Genomic DNA, 22662 nt, shown 5'->3' with positions numbered 1-22662 from the left:
AACACTTCTGCCTTTTCTTTATCATTTGTACAGGTCCTAGCACAATGGCATCCTGTCCCACAACCAGGACTCCTAGCCACTATGGTAATACAAATAATTTGTTTATTATTAACAATTTTACCATAATGATCTAATAATTGGCCTATACCATTTCTAGGATTTCTTTTGTTCGTGATATTCTTTTAAAAATCCCTCTTATTGTCCTTAACCCTGACAGCCATGGATTTTTCCCTGATATCTGTAGCTTCCCTTATCAATTTTCTATACTGCATAACTTTCAGCTTATATTGATTGCCATCTACTTTTTTTTTCTATTTGTTGTATATAGTTTTATATTCCTAATTGCTGCCTTCACTTCCCCCCTTAACCAGGATGGGCTTTGAAACAAAAGGTCATCTTCTTTCATGATTATGAAATTATGGCTTTTTGGCCATCTAATAAGCTCCTCTTAAACAATTTGCCCTCCCATTTTCATATTTTTCTGTCTAAATATTTCCCCTCAATCAATTTTGCTCCAAATTTTCCTCAGCATTGGGAAATTAGCCCTTAATAAGCACCAAGTGCTTATAGTGGTTAGGACTGTCTTCTATTTTCACATAAGAAATCTAATCACATCATGATCAATGGTCCCTAAGTAACCACCAGTAACTTGCAGTTCAGTGATCAGTTCATGCTTATCCCTCATGGTGAGATCCTATTGAGTTACTCCATGCTGGGTGCAATGAGTTTGGTGTTAGAAACTCATCTCTAATTTTTAGAAACTCCAATTATGTTTTACTACCAGCCAAGAAACCTCCAGCATGTCTCTCAGACTGGAGTCGTCCATGATCACAAAATTTCAGGCCCACACATTACAGATTGGTGCTTAAGGAACAACACATCCTCTCCTTTAGTTAGATTCAGTGGTCATTCCAATCCTGGCTTTTCAATAATGCCAATTATAGCTATATTCCCTCAGCAAGGATAATTTCCAATTATTCTTTCCTGTTACCTAGACTCTTATCACTGTATATAAGGAATTAAAAGATGTCTATTCTTCACCTTTGCCACCTTGGTTCAGTATATTCACAACACCCTGAGTTTGGTTCCATTTGTTCCACATTTGCCCCCTTAGCCTCCTTCTATTACACCATTAGTTTAACCCCCTCCTGGTTTCTCCAGCCAGATTACCAACCCCGCATTCTGAGATGCGGGCAGTCCTGTTCGTTCAATCCTGTCCCACTGGAATATGCCCCAGTGTTCCACCAAACCAGAACTTTCACCTTCACACCAGCCTCTTGGCCAGTGGTTCACCTCCAGCATGTTCTGCCTTCTGCTCCTGGGACCGGAAGAATGACCGAGATCACTTGGACTTTCCTCTTCTTCAGCTCCCCTTTGAGATCCCTGAAGTCTCTGGTATCTGTGGAGTTCCCTGTGATGCCCTCTTACTGGTTCCAATGTGCATCACCCTGGTGGAGACTTGCCAGTCACTTGCAGAAACGCACCCAATCTTACAGTGACTCTTGTGTCTTTACTCCAGGGAACATCACACCCTTCTGCTGTCCTTGTGTCTCTTGCTGAATTCTCTGTCATTCTTCTTAACACGGTCCCCAAGGATTGCCTGTCTGCCTAGGGGGTTCCAGGACCTCTCTTGGGCATCCTTGTGGTATAACAGAAGTAGCTGCCCTCTGAGCCCCGCAGTTCTTCATTCTCGGTCGCTGTGTGGCGGTGATTTCACACTTGTAGCCAAGTTCTCTTTCCTCTGGTGATTACAAGCGGGCAGGGAGGGTGTGCCTGTTTGTATGTGAAGTGTGAATTCCCCCTCTGTACCGGGAAGGCGAGACACCCCGCTCCGCGCTGTTACAGTCACTTCCCTGCACAGGGACCAGGGTGGCATTCGCCGCCGCTGGGAGCCTGTCGGTGCCAGGCACGGGGGGGGGGGGTCCCAGAACCCCCTCCCTGCTGCCATGCCAACCTGGCTCCATGCAGAGCAGGAGGGACCGTGTCTTCCGGCAGCACCCGGAATGTCTAGCACGCAGCCTGGGGCGGCAGAGGCTGGCGGGCAAGGGCGGGGGGGTGTTTGCCTGGAGGGAGGGGCTGCCCCGGCCAAGGGGAGGCGGGCAGACGGCAGAGCTCAGCCCCATAGATGCGCTGTGTGCCGAGGAAGCCCGGAACCGCCCTGCCTGCTGCCCACCCCTCGTGGGGCCGCTGCCCCGCTCCGCCGGCAGGGCAGGGCGTGGGGGCTCGGCGCAGGGGTTGCCCTGTGCCCCGGCGGAGCTGTCCTTCCCTGCTCCCGGGCGCCCGGCCAGCGGGACTCCCGGCGGGGTGTGCGGGGGGAGGGCTCTCCGGGTGGAGGTGCCTTCGCCAATCAGCTGCCCGGGCGGGGGAGCCGCTCCCGCGGCGGGGCTGGGCGTGTGCACTGGGCTGACTGGAGCCGGGCGCTGATCAGCAGCGGTGGCTATTTTCCTCCCGTGGCGCTCGGGGCAGCAGCGGGGCGGCGCAGGGCCACTGGGGAAGCGCAGCGGGCTCGGGCGCCCAGGAAGCCGCTCCGGGCGGTGGGTGGACGGCCGCGGCCGGCTGGGTGCCCGCGATGGCCTCAGAGGAGTGCCGCTCGCCCGTGGGGCTGGACTGCTGCAGCTGCTGCCTGGACCTGGCCAACCGCAGCGGCCTGGAGGAGGGGGCCGGGGGCGAGAACAACAACCTGGGCAGCCCCACGGTGAGCAACTTCCGGCAGCTGCGGGCGCAGCTAGTGTGCGAGAACCTGAACGCCGACAAGCTGAGCAGCATCATGCGGCAGGACTCGCTGGAGCCCGTGGTGCGGGACCCCTGCTACCTGCTCAACCAGGGCATCTGCAACAGCAACATCGACCAGACCCTGCTCTCCATCCTGCTCCTCTTCCACAGGTGAGGCCGGGCGGGGCGCGCCGGGGTCCCTTCTTTGGCTGGCCAGGACGCACCGCTCCTCCCGGGGTGGGGCCCAAGGAAGCCCTGGGCCCACAGAGATTGGGGACCGCGGGCTTTGGTACATCTCCAGGGCACGGCCTGCCTCGTTAGGCACCTGCATACCTTTCAGAAAGTGCCTCTCCGTGGCCGGTGTCCGCTGAGCTGTCTCGGATCGGGGGCAGGAGCTGATCCAGCGCCCCCAGCCTGGGCTTAGCACTGTGGAAATCACTTCGGGCGGGGGGAACCGCCCAGCAGTGGGGAGGCCGCTGTCCTGGCGAGCCCGGGTGGGGGCTGAGAGTGGCGGATCTGGGCCCAGGGGTGTGAGTTGTTCACTCCGTGTTGTTAGTCGGTCCCTGGGGCGGATGCCCGGCAGCCTGGCGGCTGGGAGCGCTGGGGCATTGCGTGTATGCAGCCTCGGGTTGAGGTTACTGTCCGGCTCCCCCCTACGCACTGGCCACCTGTGTGATTCCCAGGACATGGTGCGCCTGCCTCCAGTCATGCTGCCAGGCCCACCCTGCTCCTCTGAGCTGGGCTTGGCTCTCGGACCCGCCGCTCCATGCAGGCCGCCGCTAGCCCTTTCCTAAACCTCCCCTGCGCCGCGCCTCATCACCTGCTGGGGGAGGGGGAACTGAGGCACACGGGGCGACCGCGAGAGTGAGTGGCAGAGTTGAGGGGAGAACCCAGGAGCCCAGGCTATCCCTGGCCTGCTCTGGTAGCTCGCCTGCAGCCTGTCTCTGTGCTCTCTCTGTTCTCTTCTGAAGTGGGTTATATCCCAGGAAAGCTTATGCCCAAATAAATGTGTTAGTCTTAAGGTGCTACAAGGACTCCTCCTTGTTTTCTCTGTGCTCCCTGATCAAACCGCCTTGGCCAGAGTGATGTTTCTGGGGTTTGAAAGGCGAATTCCCAGGCGGCTGTGGATCCAGCTGTAGTAACTGTGTCAACCCTGAGCAAAGGTGTTTTACGGCCAGCCTGTGCGCTCCGGGGCACCGGCCTGTTGGTCTGTGATCAGGGCTCCTTGGCTGCGCAGAGATGGGGCTGACCAAGTCCCCTCCCTGTATGCGTATGGGTGCCCTGCACAACCGCATCACTGCCGCACCAGCGCAGTCACGTCACAACCCTAGGAGTTTCATCTGGTCCCATTCACCCGAGAACTGGGTGGCACCTCTGGCCGAGATGATCCTCAGAGACTGGTGTGAGAGAGGAAAATAGCTGGGGGCCGGGGGCGACACTGGGCGGGCTGTGGCTGTTTTGCAGGCTGTGTCTGAAGCCCTAGGGAAGGTGATCTGTCGTGGGGAGGTGGGGGGCAGCATTCCCTGCCATCTCTCTCTGCCAGGGGCGGGGGGAGAGCTATCTGCCCTGACTCAGCACTTCCCTCGCGGAGCATTAGCTATTTAACCCTCCTGTGCCAGAGTTGGTTTCCTTTATACAGTCTGAGGCACAGGTAGGGCCGGTATTTGTCCGAGGTCCCAGCTGGAGACAGAGCTGGGCTGGCTCCATCAGGCCAGGCTTCTGTAACATTCCTGGGGATCTCACCTGAAGGAAAAAGGAATCAGGGCTGAACCACCTGCTTTGCTGTGTCCCCAGGGGGTGTTTAGGGGTGGACTGGGGGTGCAAGTGTGTGACATGGTGGCGTGTGTGGGGTGTTACAGCTTCCCCTGGAACCCGACAGGCCTGATCACACCTTCATTAGCAGCTGTGTTAAGGGGGGCCTGGCTTTGTGTTCATTATAAGGTCTGGGGGATGTTCCCCTCCCACAGCAACCTGTTGTGGGTAAGTCAGAGTTGGGCAATATGCACATCTGTGCTCCCGCACACCAGCATCTGGGTAGCACCTCTCCCTGCCTCTGCAGCAACCTCCCTCTCACGCCTGCTTACATCTGCATGCATATGCATTCCTGCATGTACACTTACAGGTACACACACACGCAACCCGGCATGCAGGGTTACATGCTTACACAAACACTTGTGTAAGCTTGTATCTTCATATGCACATGTCAATGTACATACGGGTGCACTGGGACACACGTGCCTGCACAACACACGCAAGCAGCCATGTGCCAAGCTGCACGTGCACATGCATGTTTCCACCTCAAACCAGTGTGCACGTGGCTCCTCATGCCTGCGCCAGTGCAGGACCAACATCTCGCTGCTGCCTGGTGGAGTTGACGGGGTTGGCAGCCAGTCAGAGACTGAGGCAGGCTGCTTGTTCAGAGCCACCCTAGTGGAGTCCCTCTTCCTGGGGCTTACATAAGTGGGGCTAGCACTCAGGTGGCAAAGGCAGGAGCTGGGCTGGGAGCCAAGGCGAGAGGCATTCCTGCCCACGCCCTAATGACCATGCCTGCGGGAGGCAGGAGCTGCCTCTCCTCCATCACAAAACCAATCAAGAGGAAAACGGCAGGGAGAAGAGTGAGTTCTCTCTCGGGGGAAACCGCCATCCCATAAACCTGTGGGCATTCTGGCTGGGGAAGGGAAATGAGACACTGCCTGGGCCCTTGGTCCTGGCGGGGCTCAGTGTAGCCCCACCATGTAAGAAGCAGGGTCTGGGCAGTGCCAGCAGCTCCTGGCATCACCTTCCTCACACTGAATATTGCTTCTACTCACTCTGCTTCATGCTCACTGCTGTTTAGATGGGAGGATGGTTGGTGGTTACTACAGGACATGCCTAGGAGCAGGACTCCTGGGTTCCATTGCTGCTCACTTACCAGCAGCCTTGGTCCAGTCCCTTATCCTCACAATACCTCAGCTTCCTCTTCTCTAACACTGGGATGATGATCTTGACTCCTCTCCCAGGGGGCTGCGAGGCTCAGTTTGTTCCTGTGTGCAGCATGTGGATGGCAGGACAAAGCATTCCTAGTGTGCACTGCCTCTCTGACCAGGCTAACATGCCGCTAACATGCCCCTGCATCATCTGAGCCAAGAGGGCTCCCTGCTGCACGCCACCCCGTTGTTCTGTGGGCACCTGGGGGTGATGTGCTTGAACAGGACGGGAACTGCCTGCATGGAGTTGAGGCCCAGTGCCCGGTGCATCACCCTTGGGCATCTAGAACTGTGCAGAGGCCCAATACCTTTGTTTGTGGCTGTTCTGCTTCAGCCTGAACTTTCTCCTCCTGGCTAATGAGCCCAGAGAACTGAGAGCCAGTAGCGTGGCAGGGCTGCCTCGGGGGTGCTGGCTGAGGGCGCGTTGATAAACCACCTGCTAGGGACACACTAGAGTTGAGGCCCACCTCCGTGGCACCTTTGCTCCCTAGAAGCACTGGATGGGTTTATGGCCTTTGGTAATGAGGATTAATTCCCATCCTGGCAGGGGACAAGAAGGCCTGTCAGCAGCAGAATATCCAGGATGATCAGTAAGGTTTATGGATACACGACGCCCACCCTTGGGTAAACTCGGGCAGGAGACAAGGTGGGTGGTGCTTGCCACAGACACAGGAGTCAGTTGAAGTGGAGTGGAGGGGCTTGAGCAGTGGAGCTGGGATCCAGACCGTGGGGGAGGGGTTGGATCAGCTTGGGATGGAGAGAGCCCCTGCAACTGTGTCTGGAGTGGGGCAGTTCAGTTCTAAGTGTCTGCCCCCATCCATGCTCAGGACACACACACCCCACCCCGCTTTGTACAGCGCTCCGAGCCTGGCACTGGGATGGCTCTGCGCAGGCCTCTCAGCCCAGATTCTCAAAGGGAGTCTGGCTTCTTCTGGCATTGATTTCAGTGGAAGTTAGGGCCTCAATGAAATCTCTTTGAGCATCGGGGCCTACCAGCCTGGGAGGTACTGGCCAGGCCTCATCGCTCTGTCCTGGGGGTGTTGCTTCCAGAGGAAGCAGGGAAAGGCAGGCCTTCACACCTCCGCCAAGCAGATGGGGAAACCCTCCTGCCTGGAAAGTAAGCAGGGAGCCCTGATATGTTTCACGCCCATGTGCACAGGTGTGTCAGTGAGGGCACGAGGCTGTTCCCTGGCCTGTGGCTCTGAGAATGCAGGAGAAGGGAGCTCAGCAGCCAGTCGCTTCCCTGGTTGTGTGGCTCACCCCAGGATCACCCATCCCAGACCCAGCTGAGTCTGACTGCGTAGGCAGCAGCATGGAGGAGTGGAGGGGCAGCATCACCCCTTGAGACACTTATGACCACGTGACTGGCAGTGGACAGTGGAGTCTTGGCCCAGCTCTGACCATTGGTTCTCTGTGAGTTGTTTCAGGTGTTTTGGGGTGAAGGGTTTAAGCTGGAGCCTGGGTGGCGGCATGGAGCTGGAAATGGGGTCCCCAGACCAGCCCTAAGCCCCACCCGCTCTTGTCACAAGCCAAGCTAGTGTTTAGCACTTCTTCCCCCAGCCCCTCCGCACAGCATTGGGCTGCTGTGCCCTTTTTACCGGGGTGGGCAAGTGACCTGAGACTGCCTTTGGCCCAGCGCCTGCCCCCACCAGCTCTGCACCTCTAGAGCTCAAGGACTCTGGCAGGCCTGATTGGCTTCCCCTGGCTCTCGCAGAGGCCTGGATATGCTGTGGCTGGCTCCACTGTCTTGGCTTCTGGCTCCCACCCCAGAGCCAGGCTCTGGGCTTGGCTCTCTGAGGGCCCTGGATCTGCTCAGAGCTGTTGCGACACCCTGTTCTCGCTCCAGCTCCTTAGAGTAATTAATGCCACCTGGGCCTTTTGTAAGGAGCTAAGGGGTTGCAATGCAGCAAGAAGCAAGTGGATGCCAGTTTGGGGGCTGCGTGCACACAGTCCTCCTGTCCTGGTGCAGGGAGGGGAGTCCTTGGGGAGACGCCCATCCCAGCAGGATTGTGTGATCGGCTCTAGGCAATATGGAACCCGAAGGATAATGAGAAATGTGAGGGAATTGAGAGAGGAGCAACAAGAATGATCCAGGGGACAGAGGGACTGGAGCAGAAACCTGAAAAGAGCTAAATGCCTCAAACATGTCAAATCAGCCAGGGAGCATGAGCAGGTGTAGGTGAGTGTCTTCAGAGAAGCGGAGCATGTGAAGGTAGAGGTGCTGCCTGGTGAATCCATGGGGCTGTAATAGGATAAAGCTGTGCAAAAGAAATTGTGGCGGGGGCCAGAGTTAGATTGTGGAACTGTCTCCCGAGACCATACACTCTGCCCTGAACAGAGTCTGGATGATAGACTGCAGGAGAGACATAACAGGGCGTTGACATCTCCTGAGCCTAGCTTGCAGCTAAGATATAATCATTGTGTGGAGCCATTAGCCCTTAGGTCACTGGCGTTTTCCAGCCCGCCAGCCCTGTGCTAGATTAGGGCGCATTCAGTGCACATCCGCAGTCTCCAAAGGGCTGAACTGTCCATTCATGCAGCAGCACATGGGGTGCCAGTGGGCTGGGGCATCAGGTGCTCCCCTGATGTGCTCACTGGGTGGCCAGCTGCACCACTTGCTCCCATCGCTTTTCTGCACCTTGGGTCCTACTGAGGGAAGGATGCAGGAGGAGATGGGCAGGGGTAGCAGCGTTTAAAGGGCAGCATAGAGCTGTTAGGACTGGGACAGCTACAGCAAGCACATTCCAGGAAGGCATCGGGGGGTTGGCGAACACGTGTGTGGGGATGAGCTGGAGTCTGCTGCGTTCAGTGAGCGGCGGCTGTTCCTGTTTGCTACCGAACGGCAGGAGTCTCTCCCGGCCTTGGAAAGACCCTGCGCCTCCCTACCCTGCTCCCTAACCCCAGCCCCGCCACTGCTGCGCTCCCAGTAGCCCGGCACAGCCAGCCCACTCCCGCCTCTGATCCGGCTCAGCGCCCGCTGGCAGCGGCAGCGCGGAGGGGATCGCGGGGAGCGGGTCTGGCTGGGGCCGTGCCCAGCCCGTGTGCAGCGCGGGCAGGGCTGGTTCGGGGCGGTGCCAGGCCGGGCTTCCAGACTCCAGAGATGCCAGCCCCGCCCCCCCGGCTCGTGCAGGGGCCTCTTCGGTACGGCCCGGCTGCTGGGGCTGGGCGGGGCTTCGGGCACGTGGGGCGCCAGGCGCGGAGGCTTCTTATTCAACAGGGCGGCCCCTGCTGGAGCCAGGCGCTGATTGGTGGAGGTCGGGCCGCCGGCCGGGGAGGGCGGCACGTGTACAGCATGCGGGGGCGGGGGAGGGGAGCGCTGAGGGGCGGGGCCGGCCAGTGACAGGCAGCTGGTGCTGGGGGGGGATGTCAACCGTGGTTAGCGCTGTGCAGACCCCTCTACAGCCCGCTGCACCTAGCAGCACCGTGTGCATGCTGTGCACGCGCCTCCACCCGCTGCAGGGAGCAGAGCACACCGAACATGAGCAGCACACGCCACGCCCATGGCACACATAACGCAAACCACAGGGCAAACACCCCTCCACCCAACACATTGTATAGCATCATGCACTGCCCATTCAACACTGCACCCTACGCACACACAGTTACATACATTACACATGCTGTCCATTACATGTGCCACGTTGCACAAAACTGCACATTCTGTGCTACACAGTGTGCCACAACGTGCAGACCCCAGTGCACACCCAGCACAACCCACTCTGCCCATTCAACCATACCACACTGCACCAAGGTACAGGAACAACTCAGGGTATGCCAAACAACACACTGCACAGTGTAAAAACTACACATACCACATTCTGCACCCACCAGGCAACACGAAACACTGGACATGACTGTAGAGACATGCGTGCACACACCCAGGATTTCAGTACACACATCGCACTCTGTACAACAGACCAAAACCAGGCCGGCATTCCACCAGCAGTCAATAGCCCTGTCATTGCAGCGATTCCATACGTACGCATCTCATGGGGCTCATCGCTGGTGGCACCTCTTCCTGGCCAAGCTCTGGTCAGGCATTGCGCCCTCCTCTGGCGACGCTGCAGCCCCTCTCACTCCAGGAACCGCAGCCTCCTCTTTGTGACGCTGCTCACTCTGGTTGGGTCACCATACGTGTTCCCTCCTTCCAGGGTATCTTGACAAACAGGCTCAGGCAGTCTTTCTGCTCACCACCCCATCAGTGCCCTTTCATCAGCAGCTGGTAGGGGGACCCAGACCCGTCCTCTACCCCCGGTCCCGGCTCAGGGGCCCTCTCATTGGCAGCCAGATTTGAGCTACTCCAGACCTTGCTGCTTTTCCCCTGAGCCTTGCCTACTACTCTGGCTCTCCTCCTTCTCTGGACTTGGCAAGCCACACTCCCTCCTCCCAGGGATTGTAGGATACTTGCCTCTAGCCCCAGGCACCCCTCCCTTCTCCCAGGGAGTGACTGGAGACTCCTTCCCTCCAGCCCCTTCTGTTGCCAGCTTCCTGGCTTGTATAGGCCCTGCCTGTTCCTGCCCAGCTGAGCCTGTTCTTCAATCCCTGCTCCCTGACTCCTTCCCCATGTGCAGTCTGGGCAGTTAATTGGCCCCCGTAGCCATCTTAGCCCCTTCAGGCCTTGCGTGGGGTGAACACCCTGTCACAATGCTCACTAAAGCAATGATGGCCCAAGGCACAGCGGGCGTGTGAGACACCTGGCTGGGGAATCTGCCACTTGTCCTTTAAATTGCCCGGGCTGCTGCAGGGGGCACCTAGTGCTCTGCTCCATAGTCCCATTTTCCTGGCCAGTGCTCTCCGGATGGAGATGCCCCTCATAGCTGGCAGAGTTGGGGCTAAGAGCCAGGCCCCTGGGTAACGGTGAACAGCTGATCCTGGTTACCTAGAGGTGTGCACTGAGCCCGGCTGTTCCCCAGATCTGGGTTCTGATCTGGCCCATTATAGTCAGACGACTCCCTGTCCCTTTGCTTAGATGGTTCTAACAATGCGTGATTCACCCTAGGGCTGGCATACACCCCCAAACTGCAGGCTGTATGCTAACGGCACGCTGTGTGCACAGCCCCCTGACACCTCATGTCCGTATGCCTTCCTGGGGCACTGAACCCATCGTGCTGTGAGGGGGAGTTCCCCGGAATAACCCAACTTCCTGTAAGGAACCCCCATCCTAGCAGGACGGGAGGAGTGTTAAAGGGCCAGCACTGTATTTGTTTTATACTTGGAAACCTTACAAAGGCCATTTGTCTCCCACCCCAGCCTGGCATTTTCCTCTGCCAGGATTCAGCTGGTTAGAATGCTGCACTCCTCCCAGCGTAACCCCAACCACTGGGGGTGTGGTGCCTGGGGATCCACGCAACAGCTCCACCAGAGAACCCCACCAACCCCAGGCATGATAGTGGGCACCTAGAGCCGTAACCACTGTGGATCCCTCTGCGAAGGTGAGACCCAGGGCGTGCAGCCAGAAGGCAGAGCGGCACGGACACCTAGGGGGGAGGAGTGATGCAGCTGTGTGCCCCTCTGCACTTGAGCAAAAAAACGACCTTTGCACACCATCCAGGGGGACAAGGGGGCTGCTATAAAGCTTTTATTGGCCCAGATCACCTGGAGGAGCTGTGAGCAAGCCATGCTGGCTAAAGTCACCCTGTCTATTTATACTACCCCTATCAAGACTGTACCTGAGCACACACAGCCATTAACTAACTTATCACCACACCACCCACGCAGCTCGCCCAAGGTCCCCCAAGGAGCCAGGAATGATCACCTCACAGCCTGTGCTGGCACTTTAGCCACAGGGACAGCCTTGTTCTCAGGTGGCCACCCTGCCTCTCCCATGCTGGGTTCCTTGTGTGCAGTTGGTCATTGTGTATTTAGATGTGTATGGGGGGCGGAGGGGGAAGGGATGAGTACACCCAGTGTGTGGGCCCAGCACATGGAGGAAATACATTGAACTAAACTAATAGCCCCTCCCTGCACCACATTGCATGGGTAACCTAGTGACGGGTGGAAGGAGAGCCTGGCACCAGACTCCACCTGGCTGCAAACTTGGGCCCTACTGTGCCCATGCCCTGCAGCTGGAAGGCTGGCCTTGGGGCTAAAGCACTGGGCTGCCATTCAAGAGCCCCAGGTGCAACTGTGGCTCTGCCACTGACTTCCCCAGTGAGTCCCTTCCCACTCTGTGCTCAGCGCCCCATGTGTTGGACATGAGAAGAAGCTGCTTCCCCTGGTGGTGGGTGCTGCGGGCTGGTCAGTGATGTCTGTGGAGAGTTCGGTCATAGAGCCATGGGGGGTCGCAGAAATGCCTAGAGGCTCATGCTGCTCTGTGGGAGCTTGGGAGGTGATGAAGCTGAGCCCTTCTGTGGGGGGCAGTGCTATGGATTCTGGTTGTATCCTCTCCAGGCACTTTGCCCGCACTAATGAACCTTGCCTTGCTGTGGCTGACATTCGGTGTCCGGAGGTCCCAGGCCGACAGCTGTCTTTGTCGCTCACTTGCTGTGAGGCCATGGCTGAGTCACATTCAGCTCCTGCGCCGTGGGCACCCCAGGGTAAGGGTGCTTTGAGATCCCTAAGTGGACAGGTGTTGTGTGTGTGGAGGGGGACATCATTCTACTCAGGTTTCACACAAGGAAATGGAGACCCAGAGAGGAAGTGACTACGATGTGTATGGGGGCATACAGTTCTGTTTCCTTATCAGCTGCGGCAGAAATCCCATCACAAAACTACTGCTGTTTGCCCATTGCCATGGTCTCTGCAGGCTGCCCCTACAGCTGCAAGGACCCATGGAAGAGGGGAATGGAGCTTTGCCAGGACTTGCACCCCGAGACAGCAGCATGCTAAGGAACTGCAGGGAGCACCGTGCAGAGTGGGGGAGTTGTCTCTGCTGCCCCAACCCACCCCTGAGCAATGAGAGGTCCTGAACTGAGCTCCTGGGGAGCCACAGGTCCCCTTCAGCTGTGCCCGGAACACGCCGGAGGAAAGAGCCCCCCAAGTCTGTCTGTCTGTGCTGGAGACATCATGGGCCTAATTCTCCACTGCTTGCATCTCGTGTGTAATGCCAGGTGGGTGTCAGTGCTGCACAGGGCTTCGCTTCCATTTTACGATGGTGCAGGGCACTGGGAAATCCGGTTCAGTACATCTAGGCCCCCCTGGCTCTCAGACTCAGCGAAGATTAATAAGAACTAGTATTTCACCTTTCCATTCCGGTAGGGTCTGGTGCTCCCTCTCAGAATTGGGACCCTATGTGCCAGGCACCGTACAAACACAGATGAAGTTCTGGCAAAGACACTGCAGAGGTCCACCAGAGAGCATGCAGAGCCAAATTCTCACCCTGGCCCATTGTTCCTTTGGCCTTTCTCTGTCTAGTTTACAGGGTTGCTTGTTGCACTTAAAGAAAATGGCTCTGGGATGCAAATCCAGGTGACACTGGTGTAAAAGGAGATCTGCCCCTCCCCCAGATTTGCATGGACGGTGCAGATTTAGGACAAGCCTATGTGATTTTTGGGGAGACATTTGTATAAAGTCAAGCTCCGGCCAGTTTGCTTTAGCTCTACTGAAAATATCCCGGAGGAAAACGGCACTGCCCAGGCCTTATGCATCAGGTTCACAGCCAGAAGGGACTTCACTTACAGGGACCCTCTTGCTTTAACACTTCTTTGTCTATGCAGTCCCTTGGCAAGTCAGGGGTGGGTGGGCTAGAGCCAGGCACAATGTAGATGCCGGTAGTGTCAGCATCTCTGAGACCTGGCAATACACCACAGGACTTGGCAGGTACGCTCCCTGTCCGGGTGCCCCCGACCCCAGCTCTGACCTGTAGCTTCCATGCTGTCCTAGGTGTTCCGCCCAGCTCTGCTGATGTCCCTAAATCCTCACCTGCAGCTCCCGCCCCCCACTATTCCAGCCCTGGCTCCCCACATACAGCTTGGCTTACAACCCTCAATCCTGATCTTCTGCATCCCCTGCTACTACAGTGCTGGGCTCCCCCATGGAGCTCTGCTGATGCTCCTCAGTCCCAGTTCCCACCCACCCCTGGCCCATGCCAGTCCTCAGCAGAGATTGCTGCCCCTGCTCAAGCATGTGGACAAACTGGCAGTTGTAAACTCGGGCGAATGGGATGACATTCGTCAGCGTTTGCAGAGGCTGCGGCCGTGCTAAGTGTTGCTATTAGTACTGGATTTCCATGCTGCTCCCCAGAGAGCTGCCACTCCTCCCAAGTCTGTCATCCTGTGTCCTGCCAACAGGGCCTGCAGCATGTTAGAGCCCTGCACTGTCTGGGACTGGTGGTGCTGTGAGAGCTTCCTAGGAGGGTGTGCCAACCCACAGCTCCACCTCCGCCCCGATGGGTCTAGAACAACACCACCACTCAGCACATCCCCTCCATAGGTGGGAGTCTACTACAGGTCGCTGCCTCTTACAGAGGGGGAAACTGAGGTATGGGGTGGGCAAAGGAACACATGGAAGGTTGCAGATCAGTGGTGGAGCCAGGAACAGAGCCAAGCAAAGCCGGCTGCCAGCCCTGTGCTTTAACTCCTAGACCATGCCTGGAAAACTTTTACTGTGGTGCTGCAAGAACCACCCTGCTGCCCCTATGGCGCAGCTTGGAAATCGCAACATGTTGCCCACCCGCACAGCTGAGACCCCTCAGCGGCAGGCCAGCTTCCGGGGGATTAGGAATTGCAGTGTCACTGAGGCTATGAATAGGGTCTAGCGTGAGCAGCGAGTGAGCCGTGGCAGCAGCCGGGCGGGGGATGTGGCTATAGATGGATCACCTTGTGCTGAGGAGTGGGAAAGTGCCGCCCCATTTGGGATGGATGTGGCTGGTACAGGCGAGTGCTAGCTAATAAATGAGTGGTCGTGTGTTAGCGCAGCTTGTCACCCATGATAGCCACTGCCACCGCCCCTGGTGCTCATCTGTTATCCTGTGAAAGAACCAGGCCACAGGCTCGCTTGGCAAGGGGAGAGGACTCTGCCCAGGAGGGCAGCGGGTGCTGGGCGTGCCGAGAACAGTTCATCTCTCTGACTTTCCGGGGACTTTGCAACTGTTTGGTTTGGCCTGTGTTGGAGGCAGGCCCCGCACAGTGGAGCTGGGCTGTGGATTGGGTACAGAGCTGCCTTCTGGGTCTAGGCATTGGCTCAGTCCCTTCTGCGTGGGGGTGGGGGTTGCTGCTAGATAGGCACAAGCTGCCCTGGTGTTGACTCCCACCTGGTACGGGGCAGGGAAGGTCCCAGACAGCATCTTTGCCTCTCCCCTCTGGGGATCCCCTCCCTGCACGTGCACCCCGGGAACGCCCTGGTCACCATGGAGGAGAGCTGGCTGCACTCCCTGGATCTGGGGCCCACTATGCAGGGGCAAGCAGCTGCCCGGCCCTGAGAACAACAAAGGACCATTTGAACAGCATGGGCCATGAACCAAGGATGGGGACGAGGTGGGGGAGGGAGATAGAGAAACTGAGACAGGCTGGCAAATGTCAGGGCCTAGACAGGGAGCCCAGGGTGTTCTGGAGAGCAGCGTGGGCAGGGCAAACCCTGTCAGGCACAGGAGGGGAAGGGTGGGGGGAGGGCGTTGGCTGGGGGCTCTGGAGACTTGGGGTTGATTCCTAGCTCTGCCTCCAGGCTCCCTGTGTGATCTTGAGCCCATTACCTGTGTTGCTCTGGGCCCCAGTCCCATCTGTGCAAGGGGGAGAATGCGGCTTCCAATGCCCGGGGCTGGGTGACTGGGAAAGTCTCCCATGGGCATCAAGTGTCCTCCAACGGCTCGAATCCTGTCCCTGCTCAGGTCCTTCAAGGGAGGCCCAGGACTTGCACGCCTAAGGTGTCCAGGCTGGGAGCGACTCTCACTTCCCCGTTTTCAAGGAGCACTTTCTGTCAGTGGCAGTACACGTGTGTGCAAATGTGCTCTCCCCCAGCTGCGCACGCACGCAGCCCTGGACACATGGTCACACGTAGGCACGCCCAGGGGCCTGCTCCCCAAAGGACAGCATGCAGCCTGTGGTCCGAGCTTTCCCACCCAGCCAGTAGCAGGCGTGACTGCACCTGCTCGGTCCCAGACACGTCAGGTCACTGGAGGCTGCTCTGGCAGGACGCACCAGAGATCTGAACACTTTGGCAAACCCTATGTGCCTATAAGAAACCCTTCCATGTTTGTTGGGGTTCCCCCTGACTAGTCAGCAGCGGGGGTGCTAGTCAGTACAGTGCCTTCTCTAAGCAGCTCTGTAAGGTCCATGAACGCTGCTGAAAGTGCCGGCCCCTGTTGTGACCATGGCCGCAAAGCGCCTTAGGGCACCAGCTTTCCTGCCTGGGCTCTGAGCATGGCTGTGCAAAGAGCCTTTGACTTTTGGGGGGTGTGGGTGTATGTATGCGTGCTTGCACTCGCTAGTGCTCACACCTGCAGGTGGAGTCTGTGGAGGGACTGGGGGAACCGTTCTCCGTGAACAGTTGACAGGCTGAAGGCCCCCCCTTTGCTCTGCTGAGTTATCTGCAAGCAGGTTGCATGGTTTGTAAGTTTCTCCTCTCTCCTGGCTAGGAGAGGAACAGGCTGGGTGGGGAACTGCAGCTAGTGGCATTTCTGTGATGAGGCTGCTGGTCGTGTTTGGCCATAGGTTGTTGCTTAGGGCCGCTGGTGTGGACTAAGAAGCTCCCTTTCTCTCTTTGTGATATACCTGCTCCTAGCCCATTGATAAACCTGTTGTAGATAAATCATTGTGTGAGGGCTTCTGATGGGGTCGCCTGCAAACTTCTCTGCCCTGCTCTGGGGAAATCTCACTGTCTTCATGTGAGTGTTTGTGAATGAACAAACACCAGAGATTATGGACAACAGCGAGGGAAACTGGCAAGGTTCCTCACTTGGCAATTCACGGATACTTTGTGCTGCCTGCTCCTGGCTCTAGTGTGAGAGATACCTGTATGCAGGGTGCATGGTGTGTGCATGTGTCATTGTAGTTGTGCTGGTGCGGGTGTGTTTATGTACATGCCATGTGAATGGTGGGTGTGTATGACGGAGATGGGTGTGCAGGGCACATGTGTATCGTTCTGGTGCTGCTCCTGCAGAAGTGTTGCTCTCCCTGAGGGGCATAGTAGGTAATAAAAGGCCCAGGAGAACAGGCAGCTGTCTAGAGAAGAAATAAGACCTTCCTTTATGAGTGTGTTCTATTCTGGAGATCAGAGGCGCCTCCACAGTGTTTGTTCATTAGTCATTGTTCCATGTCCAAGCAGGCGCTCGGAAAATTGCAAATCTGACAACTTCCCGCATTCACAAATCCAGCCCCAAGGAGGAGCCATGGGTAGAAAACCAAAAGCCGATCTCTTTCCGCCCTGTGCCCCTGCATCTCAAGCTGCTGTGCTAGTACATCTGATTGCCTTTCATTGGAGCCGTGGGGGCTCGGGTTTCTGGAGCAAGTCCTCTTTTGGCAGGATTACCCTTTAATCCTGCCTTTATACAGCTTGTGATCTGTCTGGGTCATCACCCATCCTGGAGCCTGCGGCATGGCCCAGAGCTGCATACCTCCTGGGCTGCCGCCCCACAGGACACTCACCGTGTGTGTGTACACGCGCAAGAGTTATTAAAAGGCTGCACGCTGTCCCCGGGCCGTAGCTCGCTGGTCGGCACGGAGGTATATTTGTGCAGAGTAGCACATTGCTGGACGCAGGACAGAAGTTTGTCATTCTCTCTCTCTAAATATATTTCAGGGGATTTTGCTGTCCCGGTAAATGATGACCCAGGGTGGGGCAGTTGAGGGAAATTACTCCACAGGCAGCTCTGAACAGCACAAATCCTGGGGCCGCATGCTGAGCCCCTCGCTCATTTTTTTGCTCTGGGCAGACTCCCACTGCATTCAGTGAGTGCTTGAACCTGAGGCGGGATACAACATTTGCCCTTTGTTTGCGGGTCCCCCAGCCGTTTAAAACACTCGCCTTCGACTGGCAGCCCTGACCTGACCAGAGTCCGTCTTGCTGTCTAGTGGGAGCCTGGAAAGCCGGTTTCCCTCCTGCATTCGTGCTGGCGTGAGGGGGCGTCTATGTCATGCTCCGTGGTTTCAGTGTTAAGTGTAGCGTTCGCCCTGCAACCTTGTGAGTGGAGGGGAAGCTGTTCGTGGGGTGCTCTGACACCGGGACACCCAGGGGTCTCTTGGCAGCTGGATGTTCACCAGTGGCAGGAGGCTTAGAAATGCCAGCGCTCGTTAAACCCGTTAGTGTGATAACCCGGCAGCAAGTGCTTTAGAGCTGTTTAGGACATTGCCCGGGTTGGGGACTGGAGCTTTATGAGGCAGCAGGGATAGAGCTGCAATCCTCTCACTCCAGAAGCTTGAGCAAGGAGAGACTCCCCATTTGCAGCCAGGGCTTGACACATGGTTGTGCAGAACCGATTGTACCCAGCAGAGGGCAGCGGTGCACACACCCTTGTCCAATACAGTTGACCATTTAAGGGAAGAAATGCGCCTCGCTGGGTGACATCTGGGAACACGATGCCGAGCGGCTAGACGCAGTGCAAGGCAGCGGGGGCCAGCAGCCCGCCCCATGTGGGCTGGACCGTGGCTCTTTGCCAAGCTTGGGGCTTTCCAACAGACACTACAGGTACAAGCCCAGCAGATGGCTTGTTGTGTTGTGTTGTTAAATGTCAGCAAGGGAAGAGTTTTAACTCAGTGTCCCAGCTTAAAATACCCAGGATTCTTTGCAAAGGCCAAGCAGGATATTAATAACCGGCTCAGCCCTGGTGCATGCAAAAGGGAAGTTTGTGCGTATCCTTGGCCGACCTCTTGCAAGGAGACTCAGCTGAGCGGGCCAGGACAATGGCCTGAGGCTCTGTCGATAGATCACAGAGCCACCTCCAATTCTGGCCAAGCTCGCTGAAGTGCCTCCAGAGGCTCAGCCTGATGGAGCCCTCAGGTGCTGGGATGAATCTCTTAGCCTGGCTCAGATTGGGCTGGAGAGGTTCTGGGAACAGGCTTTCAGACAACAAGTGAGGCTTTGATGCTGCCCAGTGGCTGGTAGCTGCCATATTGAATCAGACTGTCTCCAGCCAGTGTGGAGTCGCCATGTCCTGCATGCACTGCTGCATGGGGGGAGCCAGAGCTGAGCCTCTTGCATGCTTCATTCCTTATTTGTCCCCGCTTCTCCCTGCACAAAGGGGATTGCTGGCCACGCTGGGTGACTCATCCCCATGCTGGCAGCGGCCCAGGAAGCAGTGAGCCAGACGTTATGCAACGGGAGGACTCGTTAACAACACACCACTGGAAATACACCACTTATGAAGCGGCATGCTCCGCCCTCACACCTGCCGTGAGCCCTTCCATCCTGCTGGCCACTAGGTGCCAAGATGCACCACCTGATGCCTGGAGAGCCTCCAGGATTTGGAATCAGTGTGCTTAGCCACCCAGGGGGAGAGTCTCTTCCAGCAGGCCTCTGACCAGCGAGAGCAGTGGGCATGGCGGCGGGCGCAGGGAGGCAATCCTGAGTGCCCCTGATTAGCACTCTCTCTGCTTGGTGTGCAGCCTGTGAGGGCCCTAGTGAAACACGTCTGGTACTGGGCTGATGTCCTGGTCCGAATGAGTGTCTGCTGGTTCTGGAGAGCCTGCCACTGGGTGCAGGGGGCAGTTCCCAAATTAGAGGCCCAGGCTGGGATTCAGGGGCATCAGTGGGTGTGGGGATCCAAGGATGAAATAGTGGGGCCAGAGGGGGAGCTGTGGGGTTCAGGAACAGTGACAGAGTTGTGTGTATGGGTACCCAGGGGTGGGAACTGCAGGTTGGGATTGAGAGTGTCAGCAGAACAGTGGGGGAGCCCAAGTCTGGAGGAGCAGGGGCTGTGGATCGGGATTGAGGGGAACCAGCAGAGCTGTCTGCTTTTCCGTCCCTTTCTTTGTACAGCCTGGCACTACTGCTCCTATCTCACAGGCACCGATCTTTGCCAGACTGACTAAGAACCCCAGAGCCGCACGAAGCTGTTGCTGGTGCTTTGTGCTTGGCCATAACCTTTGAAGCATCAACAGAGGAAAGAAAGGTTTCAGAGTAGCAGCCGTGTTAGTCTGTATTCGCAAAAAGAAAAGGAGTACTAGTGGCACCTTAGAGACTAACCAATTTATTTGCGCATAAGCTTTCGTGAGCTACATCCAATGCATCCGATGAAGTGAGCTGTAGCTCATGAAAGCTTATGCTCAAATAAATTGGTTAGTCTCTAAGGTGCCACTAGTACTCCTTTTCATTTTAGAGGAAAGAAAAGAGATGGAATTTAAGGGTTTGCTTGAAAGCTGGCTGGCGTGGGCTGGGAACGCAGCAACCTGGGTTTGATCAGTGGGTTTCAGTTCCCTGTTCTCTCCCCGTGCTGGCAGCTTCCTGGCCTCTCTCTTCTCATTATATAACATGCTACCCCTCAATTAATGGCACGACTGCTCCCCGCACGCTGCAGAACAGCAGCTGCCGGCGCTAAGCGTGGCTCTGTGCCTTTGGCTTACTAGTGCAAATTGCTTGGTGGTTCCTTCCTGGGGCACCAAGGGCCCTGCCTGGGGAATGGCTTCCTCTGGGGCATGTCTTCCCTCTGGGGCAAACCAAACAGCTGAGAACCGGCCCTCTGCCTGAGAACCGGCCCTCGGGCTGCTTGGCTAGCGTCTGCTCTGTCCTAGCCCGGGGGCAACACGGGCGTTTCCCCATCACCATGCGGGGCAGGAACCTACCTAGGAATCACTGGGCCTGTAGCCTAGGGCGTGAGCAGCATGGACAGTGCTGGGAGTTTGGATTTGATCTGAGTAACAGCAGGGGGCAGTGCTCGTTCTTCATCCAAGCCTCTCCTAACACGCCACTGCCTCTCTGGATCTGACCAGGCCAGGGGGAGGCGGGTTGGACCAGCCCCCCACCTTGGCTCCCCTGCCACTGCCCCATCTGAGAACCCCTGCTCAGTGCTCCAGGAGAAGGGCCCTGCCAGTGCGGGCGAGTGACTCGCTGAGCATCTGCTCCCATTCGTGCTCCAGCATCCCACTGGGAACAAGCAAACACCCAGTTACCCCTTGGATCCTAGGCTTTCCGTGACCCCCTTGGGCTGCAGGGAGCTCAGGCCTGGGACATCCTCCAGGGAATTGCCCACCAAGCTCTTTAACCCAGGCTTAGCTTAATTTAATTTCCTCCCCATGTTGCTGACCAGCTGTTATTTGCATAAGGCCCTGTCCCTGGTGGGTCGTGGCCAGTGGGGATTGAACCTGGGACCTCCAGATCGGAATATAGGAGGCAGAGGGGGAGGGCTGGGGAAAGCCCCCATCTCAGTGTGTGACACTGTTGTGTGGAGCAGCTCTGACCTTCCCTGTTCTCGTTACATGAGATGACCCGGGTCCGGTGCGCCGCTCTCCAGGACACTGACCTTCGAAAGCAGCCTGTTCTGTTCCAAGAGTGAGATACCCGGAGTGGCGAGGAGGGTTCTGGGCAGGGTGATCCCAGGAATCTAGGGCTTGCCGTGTTCCAACAGGCAGCTGGGCATTGTGGCAGGCAGTGAGGGGGGGCAGGGCATGCTGGGGGTGCCTGGCTGAACAGTCTTGGCCGTGGGATCCCATGGGTTGTGGCCATGCTGCCAGCAGGGCTGGGAGCCCCACTGTTGACTGTGGCTCGGGGGGACATGCCCCATTGTGCTCTGGCACCATCAACCAGCGCTGCAGTGCCTGGAGGGGGCCGCCCGCATGAGACATCAGGGACCTGCTGAGTAGGGCTCACTGGCAGAGCGTGTGCCTGACCCCTGGTCCCCTCACCCGTGGCCTACCTTAGTCCCCAGGGCCCTGGAGAGGCCCCAGCAACAGGGACCCTTTCCCAAAGCTCCTGACTCTGTCCCACTTTGCCCTCCTAGGCAGTGCCAGGCCCTTTCTTGAGGCCCTGGGATGAGATTCTGATTCTGTCTGAGTTTGGGCCAAAGGATCGGGTTGGTTCTGATCAGAGCCCCAGGGGTTTGCGATGTTCTGGTCTGGGGTCCCACTGCGGCCAGTATAGAGATTTTGGTATCAAGTTGTGACCCGGATCTGAGCCGCCCTGGGGGCTGGGGTCCGGCGCTCTGCTGCAGGCTCATCTTCTGGCCGGGCCAGTCGGCCTGTCGCTAGGGCCACAGTAGGAGTCAGGGCCTAGGTGTCGAGCCTTGGAGGATCTGGGCCTAGATGCCACACCCCTCACCCTGTGGTCCATGCCCAGGACAAACCCTCTGCCATGGGACCCAGCAGCCTCCTCCCATGTGGGATCCCCGATCCTAGGACCGGCTCTCACATGGCAGGACAGGATCCAGTCAGTTGCCTTGGGAGTCCAGTAGATGCAGGCTCAGGCTGGCAGGCGGGCGTGAAACGGCTGTGTGCTAACAGGGCCATTAACATGCACAGCATGCCCTTCCGTCCCCACCAGGATGCTGTCGGGGGAAGGGGGGGGAAGGAGGCTGAGGTATGGGGGGCTTCCTAGTTACAGCACCAAGAAAAGGGAAAGAGCTGGGGAGGGGAGGGGGGGTGCTGTGGGGGGAGGGCTCTGGCTGGCACAGCCACTCACCCACACCCTCTGGAGACCTAGTCCTGGAACCTGCCACCTCTCCCAGCCACAGGGGAAGCAGGGACCCCCCCTGCCCAGCAGGGGGCAGCGCGTGCATGGGGGGGCCAGGGGGGCCACTGGGAAAGTGGAAAGCAAGAGAGCAAAGCCGCAGCTCTGTGCAGGCCTGTTCTGCGCGCACATGCCAGAAAACACAGAACTGGGAGTACTGCCAAGTGCTTTATCAAAGGAAGCAGCCTGCCCAACAGCTGGAGAGGGGAGCCTGCCAGCTGTCTCGCTCCCCCTCCCACAGCCTTTCAAACACAACAGGTTGGAGAAGCCCTGGGTCTGCGGTTGGTGCCAGCCCCTTGCGATCCGCTGAGGCCGTTGGTGAGAGCGAGGCTGCCAGACTAGCAGCCCCCGCCAGCCTTGCCTGCCACAGAGCTGCCTCTGTTCCGCCGGGCAGGCGTGGGCCCTTGGCAGCCTCCCGAAGTGCATGGATGCTCTCCAGGGAGTTGCTAGACTC

General features: G+C 57.5%; 1 protein-coding gene across 1 annotated transcript in view; it reads left to right on the top strand.

The window, feature by feature from the left end:
- The first annotated feature begins 2110 nt into the window (after positions 1-2110).
- Positions 2111-22662, top strand: part of TSC22D3 (TSC22 domain family member 3) — a 50136-nt gene continuing 29584 nt past the window's right edge. The window contains exon 1 of the mRNA XM_084638617.1: positions 2111-2883. Within this exon, the coding sequence (XP_084494743.1) occupies positions 2570-2883 (314 nt within the window). The 5' untranslated portion in view covers positions 2111-2569. The remainder of the gene's footprint in view (positions 2884-22662) is intronic.

This window comes from Lepidochelys olivacea, assembly GCF_965140295.1.
Source record: "Lepidochelys olivacea isolate rLepOli2 genome assembly, chromosome: 9".
Classification (NCBI taxonomy): Eukaryota; Metazoa; Chordata; order Testudines; family Cheloniidae; genus Lepidochelys; species Lepidochelys olivacea.
The sequence above is the reverse complement of the archived record's forward strand: the minus strand, read 5'-3'. Positions and strand labels throughout refer to the sequence as shown.